The sequence below is a fragment of the Pristiophorus japonicus genome, chromosome 8 (genome assembly GCF_044704955.1).
Source record: "Pristiophorus japonicus isolate sPriJap1 chromosome 8, sPriJap1.hap1, whole genome shotgun sequence".
NCBI classification, from domain to species: domain Eukaryota; kingdom Metazoa; phylum Chordata; class Chondrichthyes; family Pristiophoridae; genus Pristiophorus; species Pristiophorus japonicus.
Genome location: NC_091984.1, coordinates 47,134,908 through 47,147,149, shown reverse-complemented (window position 1 = coordinate 47,147,149; position 12,242 = coordinate 47,134,908). Strand labels below are relative to the sequence as shown.

At 45.6% G+C, this 12,242-nt stretch overlaps 1 protein-coding gene across 1 annotated transcript in view; it reads left to right on the top strand.

Moving 5' to 3' along the window:
* Positions 1-1,532: 1,532 nt before the first annotated feature.
* The window catches only part of LOC139269121 (bestrophin-4-like), a 52,251-nt gene continuing 41,541 nt past the window's right edge, over positions 1,533-12,242 (top strand). The window contains exon 1 of the mRNA XM_070888223.1: positions 1,533-1,684. Coding sequence (XP_070744324.1) covers positions 1,533-1,684 — 152 coding nt within the window. The remainder of the gene's footprint in view (positions 1,685-12,242) is intronic.

Below are 12,242 nucleotides of genomic sequence, written 5' to 3'. Positions count from 1 at the left end.
TCGTCCAGCTCCATGGGGGTGTCTCACTTCCAAACATAGCCACCATGTCTAACAGTGGCTTCCCTTCCTGCCCCTGCCATGTCACCTCCAGAGCCCCCCAAGGATCGTTGGCCACCTCCTCTTGCTCATCTACATACTGCCCCTCAATGACATCACCTCTAGTCATGGGGCCTGCTTCGACATATACAATGATGACACCCAACTTTACTCCACCATATCATTGCACCCCATGACCACCTGCCTATCTAACATCGAGCCAACAAGTGAACATTGAGATGACTAATGCCACTGTTTCCAGCCCCCATCATAAACTCTACTCGCTTGCCCATGACTCCATTACTCTCCCATGTCCCTTGCTGAGGCAGAGCCTAACCATATGAAACATTAGCATCCTGTCAAACCCACAGCTGACCATCAAACCCTATCCATCCATCACCTATATTGTTTACTTCTACCTCCACAGTATTATCCACTTCTGACCATTGAAACTCACCTCAAAGTGGGTGGGTTAGTGTAGTGGTTATGGTAGTGGACAAATATCCCAGAGGTCATGAGCGCAAATCCTATCACAGCAAGTTGTGAAATTCAGTTCAATAAATTTGGTACTTTGTCAGCTATGAAAGTTGCAAAAACCCAACTGGTTCACTACTGTTCTTCATTGAAGGAAACCTCCCAACCATACTTGGTCTGGATGATATGTGACTTCAGTAGTTGATTCCTGATGCTTTCTGAAGAGAGCAAACCACCCAGCTATATCGAGGAAACTTGGGATGTCAATAAATGCAGCCTTGTCAGTATCATCCACCAATTTAAAATGCCTCAGACATCTGGGCATGAATTTCTGCTGGGATCACAATCATCTGCTACAACTTCAGTAGGATATTGGTGGAAACACCCCAGAGAAATGGTGTAAATTACCATTTTTATCTATTTATGCTGTTTCTCCAGAGTTTCCGCTGAACTCACGCCAGAGAATCCTCAGAATTCCAGGCACAGGTTCAGATTCTGCTTTTATAGCATAAAAATGTTGAACCTTTGACACCAATCCAGGCCGGAAGGTGGAAGAAAACTGAATTCTCACCTTCTATCGGTGAGCTCATTGAACATACTAGAAACCGATAGCATCCCACTAATCATTCTTCCAGATATTTAGTAATCAATAAAAGTCACTAAAAGGAATATATTACTATGATTTATGATTCAGTACGTTACTAGAGAAGGGGACATGATTTAGTTGTAACAAATTACTTTAACACTTAGAGTGCTGCAGACCCATTCCATTTGTTCTTTGATGTACATATAATAGATTTCCCAACCCCCTTCCTTTATATTTTCTCCACTTCCCCATCTTCAGTTAATTCCACCTCATAAATTTCTCAATTTTCAGAGGGTGGGTACACTACCTGCTCCCTGGCATCTGTCAGCATCACTTACACTTGAAAACTCTAAGCAATGCACTCATTATATTATCTTTGTATATGTTAATTTGAGATTTTCACCGAACTTTCAGATTACTACAACCAAGGGGAACCATGACAATCTCTTACACATTAAAAGTTGCAGATGCCCGATTTGCTGGGTTTTCCAAGCTACTCTTTCGTTGGAAAGGAAGTATTTACAAGCTGTTGTACAAGGAGTTAATTGTGTTCATCGGCCTATATTCAATATTCAGTGTTACATACAGGTAAGAGTGTCTTTCAGAAAGGTATTTTTTTCTTTGTAGTTTTATTCTCCTGACCACTGAACTTCTCTTCTTGGTTCCCGTTATAGCTGGTATTGTAAATGGCTCTCTCTCCTCGGGTAATGTCCCATTTCCTATCAAAACCATTGACATCATACCCTCCTCAAAATAACTACTGTCGATGACACTAAGATAGGTGACATTGTAGGCAAACGTTGAGGTCATGCACTTTGGACCTAAAAAGGAAAGAACGTATTACTTTCTAAATGGTGAAAAGCTAAAAAGAACAGTGGAGTTCCAAAGAGACTTGGGGTCCAGGTACATAGATCATTAAAATATCATCAACAGGTACAGAAAATAATCAAAAAGACTAATGGCCTTTATATCCAGAGGACTAGAATACAAGGGGGTAGAAGTTATGCTGCAACCACACAAAACCCTGGTTAGACCACACCTGCAGTACTGTGAGCAGTTCTGGGCACCACATCTTTGGAAGGATATATTGGCCTTGGAGGGAGTGTGGTGTAGTTTTACCAGAATGATACCCAGACTTCAAGGGTTAAGTACAAGGAGAGATTAGACAAATTAGGGTTGTATTCCCTAGAATTTAGAAGGTATGGGGTGATCTGATCAAAATTTTAAAGATATTAAGGGGAACAGATAAGGTAGATAGAGAAACTAATTCCATTGGTTGGGGAATCTAGGACTAGAGGGCATAGTCTCAAAATGAGAGCCAGACCTTTCAAAAGTGAAATTAGGAAACACTTCTACACACAAAGGGTGGTAGAATTTTGGAACTCTCTTCCGCAAATGCCGATTGATGCTAGATCAACTGTTAATTTTTAAATCAGCGATTGATAGCTTTTTGTTAACCAAAGGTATTAAGGAATATGGGCCAAAGGTAGGTATATGGAGTTAGGTTGCAGATCAGCCATGAGCTCATTGAATGACGGAACAGGCTCGATTGCTGAATGGCGTACTCCTGTTGCTATGTTCCAATTGTTCTTTCCTCTCCAAATTCCTTGACTATGTTGTCACCTTCCAGATCTATGTCCACCTCTCCTGCAATTCCTTATCTAACTCCCTTCAATTAGGTTTCCACCCCTCCCACAGCACCATAACTGCCCAAACCAATGTCATGACATTCTGTAGCTGTGACAGTGATGCATTATCCCTTTTTGAGTTCCTTGGCCTCTCTGCAGCCTGTTGCAGCAGTCGCAATGGGGATGGATGGAGGGAAATACAGGGCAAGCAGTGAGATGGCAGTAAGCTATTTTTTATTCCCTGTCGAGATATTTATTCCATGTCTGGTTTTTTATATCACCCCCATGTCCACGATATTCTCTGTGACTGTAACCGTGGTTCATTATCCCTCTCTGTAGCTTTTAACAGTCAACCCTAACATCCTCCTCCAACACATATCCTCCATTGTCCATCTTGGTTGGACTGCCATTGCATGGTTGCATTCTTACCTATTGAATCATAGCCAGAACACTTCTAGCAATGACTCCTGTTCCCAGCCCACGCCATCACTTTGGGAAGGCCCCCTCTCCTTTCTCATCTACAAGCTGCCCTTTAGTAACAGTTTCCACAGACATTACATGAGCTTCCAAATATACACTGATGACAACCAGTTGCACCTCTTCGCCACCTCCCTTGATCCCTCTATTACCTGTGTGTGATCAGACTGCTTGTCCAACATCTAGTCTTGGATGAGCTGACATTTTCTCCTGCGAAACAATGGGAAAACCAAAGCCATTATTGTGTCAGCTCCTGCCACAAACTTCATGCTCTCACTGCTGACTCCATCTCCTCTCCAGTCACCGTCTCAAGCTGAACCCAATGATTTGCAACCTTGGCTTTCTATTCCACCCTGAGCCAAGCTGAGCTTGCAACCTTGTATCCCCTCCATCGCATAGACTGCCTTTCACCCTCTATAATGAAGCCCACCTCCACCCTTACCTTAGCCCATTTGCTGCTTGAAGCCTTATCTATGCCTTTGTCACCTACAATAACACCACTATTCCAATGCTCTCCTGGTCGGCCTCCTATCCTCCACCTTCCATAAACTGCAGATCATCCAAAACTTTTGCCCGTATCCTATCCTGCACTAAATCCCACTCACCCATCACCCTTATCCTCGCTGACCTACATTGATTACCTCCAATTTAAAATGCTAACCCTTCTGTTTAAATGTATCCATGGCCTTTCCCTTCCCTTTCTCCAAACTTGTAGTCTCTGTTCCTCTTACTCCAGCCTCTTATGCAACCTCCCCAAGCAGTGGAGAAAATATTTTTTTCTCAAGTTGGTGGCACTGTTATTGTGCGTTCAGTTTAGATAAGGGAGGAGAATGTCATCAAATTAATCAAGTTACCAACAACAAATTAAATGACTGATCTATGCTAATAGTTTCCTTCTCTAAAACAACTTGGATGATCAACAGGTTATTAATTTATATGAAATACTAACTTGTAATGTTTGACAAGGTTTCCAAAAAAAACCTCTCAAAATTCAGAGAAGCTGGTCACAGTCTCTTCATACTTTGCAGTAGGCATTCATTGCAGCATTCACCCAGAACAGCTTATTACTGAGCCTTTTATATACATCTCAGGTGTGTCTGCAGAGATAACTACATGCAGTCAACTCAAAATTTCAACTCTTGTTGACTGGTCAATCAGTTGAATAATTCCACATATTATTAAACATTTTGATGTATTGAAATCAGGGAATTTCACCTGGATTTGCTCCAACCCAAACTTTAAAAATCTGGGAAATTCAGAAAGTTTTCAGAAATTCAACAAGGGAAAAAAATCCCAGAAGTTTAAAAATAAATACTTGAAGATGAAAATAAGAAAAACAATGGGCTAGAATCTCCACTTTTTTTGCATGCTTAATGCCCACTTAATGCCCATTTTACCGCTGAAATGACGTATAACGCCCATATATCGCCCATTTTGAGACAAAATGGAAACTGACAGGCTTTTTTAGGAGACTTATCGCCAAGCATTATTTTCCCAATGTGCTTAAAATATTACCGCCCGCTCATTTTTTGGGGGCAGAATCAGCAGAATAGGCGAAATCAACACCCATAATATTGCCCAGCGTTACTTTCTGCACGGAATTAACCCCGAGATTCAATATGAACGCCCGCCCACTGTTTTTTGTCGTAAAGAGCATATTTACTCAAACTAGCGGCCATGGAGGTCGCCCATCGTCAATTTCACCACCTCGCACACATATCGCCCAGAATATCGCTCGCTCATAAAAACGCCCACAAAAAGTGGAACTAACCGGAATGAAAGCCAGTGGTGTGGCTGGCATTTGTTAAATCCCACTCTTGCATGAGGAGCTGATATCGGAAAGATTTGCCTGAAAGAGCACTGATGTGAGTGACAACGCTGACACACTGATGTGTGTGTGCAGCTCAGACATCAATGGTGCCCATCATCTTGGTGCCAGTTAAAGTTTACGTTGATTGATGTTAAGTTGTATTTAACCCTTTCATGGTAAGGAATCACCAGTGTGTAACAGTCCAGCTATCTGAGACAATGCGCAATAAGGTTATGTTCAATAACAAAAGTTTAATACCAACATTGGTTGGAAATCATAAGTATTACAGCAAATAACACCCAACCCCCACCCACACCCCACTTTTTCCACCATTGACATAAATCAAATGTTCAACATGTCCAGCAACACACAATACAAAGGCAAAGCAGGAGCGTGGTCCCCAGCCCCCATACATTGCAACAAATTGCATACACCCAGATGGAGATATAACACAGCCATCACCTGCGCACATACACCTCACTTTCCTTCACCCCTCTCTTTCTTCTCCCGACCTCTACCCCTTCCCCTCCTCGCTCCACGGCGCCTGGCCAAGGAGCTCCTCATGCGGTGCCTCACTGGGGGGGGGATGAAGGAAGATGCAGTGGTTTCACGGGTACGGGAGTGGGGAGGTGCCAAGGGGGCAACATTCTCTGATGCAGAAGCAGGATCTTGGTCCTTGCTCTCATCTGTCATTCGCAGTGGTATTGTGGGACCCAGGAGTGGAGTGTCGCGTTCTGGGATCACTGGGAGGGCTGTGGCAGCAGTGTTCCTGGCTATCGCATCCAGGGACCCCGCCATGTGTGGAATGTACTCGATCATGGTGGCCAGCTGTCGGGATATGCCCCCTAATGCTTCGATGAGCTGGTCACCAATGTCTACAGTCCTCCTGGACAACAGTACCATCTCTCCACTGTCATGTCGCGCTCGTGAAACAGACCTGCCATGTCCACGAGGGCTCCGCGGTGTCGGCGCTGTCCTGGGGACAAATGGCGTGCGCTGTAAAGAGGTGCTTGGGGCCGGTACCTCCATAGTGGAGGTGGGAATGACCGGAGGACCACTAAATGGCCTTGGGGTGGAATGGCTTCTGGAGTGTGGCGATGCAGGTTCGTCGAAGACCGCGCTCTCATCCGTGGAGAACAAACCCAGTGGATTGATGAGCGAGAATTGGGGCTCCTCAGCACCAGATGTAGTAGGATTGTCTGCCGACTCCTGCCCCGCGCTCCCACCTTCTGGCCTCTGTGGTCTTGCCTGGGGCTGCGCTGCTGGCTGAGCTGCAAAACACAAATGAGGTTATTAGAGGAGAAGGGGGTGCTAGGGTGACAAGGTGAGTCCCGTGCTGTTTAACCTACACCTCCTCCAGGCCAGCTCCAAGATCACCCCAACCTCTGTCGTTAAACTGCAGTACGTGGACAACGCCTGCGTCTGCGCAGATTCAGAGGCTGAACTCCAGGATATAGTCAATGTATTCACTGAGGCATATGAAAGCATGGGCCTTATGCTTAACATCCGTGAGATAAAGGTCCTCCACCAGCCTATCACCGCCGCACAGCACTGCCCTCCAATCATCAAGATCAATGGCACGGCCCTGGACAACGTGGACCATTTCCCATATCTCGGGAGCCTCTTATCAACAAAGACAGACATTGATGCGGAGATTCAGCATCGCCTCCAGTGCACCAGCGCAGCCTTTGGTTGCCTGAGGAAAAGAGTGTTTGAAGACCAGGCCCTCAAATCTACCACCAAACACATGGCCTACAGGGCTGTAGTAATACCCGACTTCCTGTATGGATCTGAGGCATGGATGATGTATAGAAGGCACCTCAAGTCGCTGGAGATATATCACCAACGATGTCTCCGCAAGATCCTGCAAATCCCCTGGGAGGACAGGCGCACCAACATCAGTGTCCTCGACCAGGCTAACATCCCCAGTATTGAAGCATTGACCACACTCGATCAACATCGTTGGGCAGGCCACATAGTACGCATGCCAGATACAAGACTCCCAAAGCAAGTGCTTTATGCGGAGCTCCTTCATAGTAAACGAGCCAAAGGAGGAGAGCAGAAACATTATAAGGACACCCTCAAAGCCTTCCTGGTAAAGTGCGACATCACCACTGACACTGGGAGACCCTGGCCACAGACCGCTCGAGATGGAGAAAGTACATCCGGGAGGGCGTTGAGCTCTTCGAGTCTCAACGCAAAGAGTAGGAAGAGGCCAAGCGCAGGCAGCAGAAGGAGTGCGCAGCAAACCTGCCCCACTGACTCCTTCCCTCGACGAATGTCTGTCCCACCTGTAACAGGGTCTGTGGCTCTCGTATCGGACTGTTCAGCCATCAAATAACTCACTTTGGGAGTGGAAGCAAGTCCTCCTCGATTCCGAGGGACTGCCTATGATGATGATGAGTGCCACACACAGCATACGTACGACAAAAGCACCACCACTATCAAAATCATCACAGAAATCACATTTCATGACCATCAACACATTGTGTATTGCAGTGATTTTCATTCGGCCAGCATTATTTCTATGACACTTTTAGAAATCATCTAACATATATGATTGTTCGGATATGAGTGAGTGTGGCATTTATTGATTTTACATCATGGAATGGTGTAAGCTTTACTCACGTGGCATCACTTCAGGGTCTGCAGATGCGTCCGTGGCTGTCCGGGGGTGCTTCCCCATGAGTGCGAGTACACGCTCCTCCATCTCTGTGATGTCGCTGGGGACTGATGGCCCCCCCATCAGTTCGTCTCTGCACGGACCTCATCGTTGATAGCTTCTTCTGTAAAAGGTGACAGGACGACATGGCATGAGATCATTGCATGATATCACTGCTAGGTACTGTCACAGAGACTGATACAACACATCAAAAGGTGACGTCACAGCCAAGAGGGTAAGTGATTGGCTGGTGGTTGGTGAGTAGTTTTTCTTTTTTCTCTTCTATATCAGTGAGTAACTTTTAACATTGTTGTTGCCAATTTAAGTGTAAGGGTTAAGTCATGGCAGGAGAGCTCGGTCGGGTGTTATGCTCCTCCTGTACCATGTGGGAACTCGGGGACGACACCAGTGTCCCTGACGACTACATCTGCGGGAAGTGTATCCACCTCAAGCTCCTGACGGTCCGCGTTGCGGAGTTGGAGCTGAGGGTGGATTCACTCTGGAGCATCCACGATGCTGAGAATGACGTGAGTATCACGTGTAGCGAGTTGGTCGTACCGCAGGCAAAGGGTCCACAGCCAGATAGGGAATGGAAGACCAACAGGAAGAGCAGTGCAAGGAAGATAGTGCAGGAGTCCCCTGTGGTCATCCCCCTGCAAAACAGATATACTGATTTGGGTACTGTTGAGGGGGATGACTCATCAGGGGAGGGCAGCAGCAGCCAAGTTCATGGCACCATGGCTGGCTCTGCTGCACAGGAGGGCAGGAAAAAGAGTGGGAGAGCAATAGTGATTGGGGATTCAATGGTGAGGGGAATAGATAGGCGTTTCTGCGGCCGCAACCGAGACTCCAGGATGGTATGTTGCCTCCCTGGTGCAAGGGTCAAGGATGTCTCGGAGCGGCTGCAGGACATTCTAAAAAGGGAGGGAGAACAGCCAGTTGTCGTGGTGCACATTGGTACCAACGACATAGGTAAAAAAAGGGATGAGGTCCTACGAAACGAATTTAAGGAGCTAGGAGCTAAATTAAAAAGTAGGACCTCAAAAGTAGTAATCTCGGGATTGCTACCAGTGCCACGTGATAGTCAGAGTAGGAATCGCAGGATAGCGCAGATGAATACGTGGCTTGAGCAGTGGTGCAACAGGGAGGGATTCAAATTCCTGGGGCATTGGAACCGGTTCTGGGGGAGGTGGGACCAGTACAAACCGGACGGTCTGCACCTGGGCAGGACCGGAACCAATGTCCTAGGGGGAGTGTTTGCTAGTGCTGTTGGGGAGGATTTAAACAGATATGACAGGGGGATGGGAACCAATGCAGGGAGACAGAGGGAAACAAAAAGGAGGCAAAAGCAAAAGACAGAAAGGAGATGAGGAAAAGTGGAGGGCAGAGAAACCCAAGGCAAAGAACAAAAAGGGCCACTGTACAGCAAAATTCTAAAAGGACAAAGGGTGTTAAAAGAACAAGCCTGAAGGCTTTGTGTCTTAATGCAAGGAATATCCGCAATAAAGTGGATGAATTAACTGTGCAAATAGATGTTAACAAATATGATGTGATTGGGATTACGGAGACGTGGCTCCAGGATGATCAGGGCTGGGAACTCAACATCCAGGGGTATTCAACATTCAGGAAAGATAGAATAAAAGGAAAAGGAGGTGGGGTAGCATTGCTGGTTAAGGAGCAAATTAAGGCAATAGTTCGGAAGGACATTAGCTTGGATGATGTGGAATCTATATGGGTAGAGCTGCAGAATACCAAATAACAAAAAACGTTAGTGGGAGTTGTGTACAGACCTCCAAACAGTAGTAGTGATGTTGGGGAGGGCATCAAACATGAAATTAGGGGTGCATGCAATAAAGGTGCAGCAGTTATCATGGGTGACTTTAATATGCACATAGATTGGGTTAACCAAACTGGAAGCAATACGGTGGAGGAGGATTTCCTGGAGTGCACAAGGGATGGTTTTTTAGACCAATATGTCGAGGAAACAACTAGGGGGGAGGTCATCTTAGACTGGGTGTTGTGTAATGAGAGAGGATTAATTAGCAATCTCGTTGTGCGAGGCCCCTTGGGGAAGAGTGACCATAATATGGTGGAATTCTGCATTAGGATGGAGAATGAAATAGTTAATTCAGAGACCATGGTCCAGAACTTAAAGAAGGGTAACTTTGAAGGTATGAGGCGTGAATTGGCTAGGATAGATTGGCGAATGATACTGAAGGGGTTGACTGTGGATGGGCAATGGCAGACATTTAGAGACCGCATGGATGAACTACAACAATTGTACATTCCTGTCTGTCGTAAAAATAAAAAAGGGAAGGTGGCTCAACCGTGGCTATCAAGGGAAATCAGGGATAGCATTAAAGCCAAGGAAGTGGCATACAAATTGGCCAGAAATAGCAGCGAACCCGGGGACTGGGAGAAATTTAGAACTCAGCAGAGGAGGACAAAGGGTTTGATTAGGGCAGGGAAAATGGAGTACAAGAAGAAACTTGCAGGGAACATTAAGACGGATTGCAAAAGTTTCTATAGATATGTAAAGAGAAAAAGGTTAGTAAAGACAAACGTAGGTCCCCTGCAGTCAGAATCAGGGGAAGTCATAACGGGGAACAAAGAAATGGCGGACCAATTGAACAAGTACTTTGGTTCGGTATTCACTGAGGAGGACACAAACAACCTTCCGGATATAAAAGGGGTCGGAGGGTCTAGTAAGGAGGAGGAACTGAGGGAAATCCTTATTAGTCGGGAAATTGTGTTGGGGAAATTGATGGGATTGAAGGCCGATAAATCCCCAGGGCCTGATGGACTGCATCCCAGAGTACTTAAGAAGGTGGCCTTGGAAATAGTGGATGCATTGACAGTCATTTTCCAACATTCCATTGACTCTGGATCAGTTCCTATGGAGTGGAGGGTAGCCAATGTAACCCCACTTTTTAAAAAAGGAGGGAGAGAGAAAACAGGGAATTATAGACCGGTCAGCCTGACATCGGTGGTGGGTAAAATGATGGAATCAATTATTAAGGATGTCATAGCAGTGCATTTGGAAAGAGGTAATATGATAGGTCCAAGTCAGCATGGATTTGTGAAAGGGAAATCATGCTTGACAAATCTTCTGGAATTTTTTGAGGATGTTTCCAGTAGAGTGGACAAGGGAGAACCAGTTGATGTGGTATATTTGGACTTTCAGAAGGCTTTCGACAAGGTCCCACACAAGAGATTAATGTGCAAAGTTAAAGCACATGGGATTGGGGGTAGTGTGCTGACATGGATTGAGAACTGGTTGTCCGACAGGAAGCAAAGAGTAGGAGTAAATGGGGACTTTTCAGAATGGCAGGCAGTGACTAGTGGGGTACCGCAAGGTTCTGTGCTGGGGCCCCAGCTGTTTACACTGTACATTAATGATTTAGATGAGGGGATTAAATGTAGTATCTCCAAATTTGCGGATGACACTAAGTTGGGTGGCAGTGTGAGCTGCAAGGAGGATTCTATGAGGCTGCAGAGCGACTTGGTGAGTGGGCAAATGCATGGCAGATGAAGTATAATGTGGATAAATGTGAGGTTATCCACTTTGGTGGTAAAAACAGAGAGACAGACTATTATCTGAATGGTGACAGATTAGGAAAAGGGGAGGTGCAAAGAGACCATGGGTGTCATGGTACATCAGTCATTGAAGGTTGGCATGCAGGTACAGCAGGCGGTTAAGAAAGCAAATGGCATGTTGGCCTTCATAGCGAGGGGATTTGAGTACAAGGGCAGGGAGGTGTTGCTACAATTGTACAGGGCCTTGGTGAGGCCACACCTGGAGTATTGTGTACAGTTTTGGTCTCCTAACCTGAGGAAGGACATTCTTGCTATTGAGGGAGTGCAGCGAAGGTTCACCAGACTGATTCCCGGGATGGCGGGACTGACCTATCAAGAAAGACTGGATCAACTGGGCTTGTATTCACTGGAGTTCAGAAGAATGAGAGGGGACCTCATAGAAACATTTAAAATTCTGACGGGGTTAGACAGGTTAGATGCAGGAAGAATGTTCCCAATGTTGGGGAAGTCCAGAACCAGGGGACACAGTCTAAGGATAAGGGGGAAGCCATTTAGGACCGAGATGAGGAGGAATTTCTTCACCCAGAGAGTGGTGAACCTGTGGAATTCTCTACCACAGAAAGTTGTTGAGGCCAATTCACTAAATATATTCAAAAAGGAGTTAGATGAAGTCCTTACTACTAGGGGAATCAAGGGGTATGGTGAGAAAGCAGGAATGGGGTACTGAAGTTGCATGTTCAGCCATGAACTCATTGAATGGCGGTGCAGGCTAGAAGAGCCGAATGGCCTACTCCTGCACCTATTTTCTATGTTTCTATGTTTCTATAACCGACAGATGTAATCATGATTATTATGATTATTATCATTCTTTACCTGAAGACATACACCATGACTGCAGGCTTTTAGTACAACATTCCCGTAAAAGACCTCACATTTGCTGATAGTCCCTCACAACTTTTACAAATCAAATTATATAAATTCATAAGTACATGTAAATCAATGTAATACTTACTCTTGCGGATCCCACAAGGT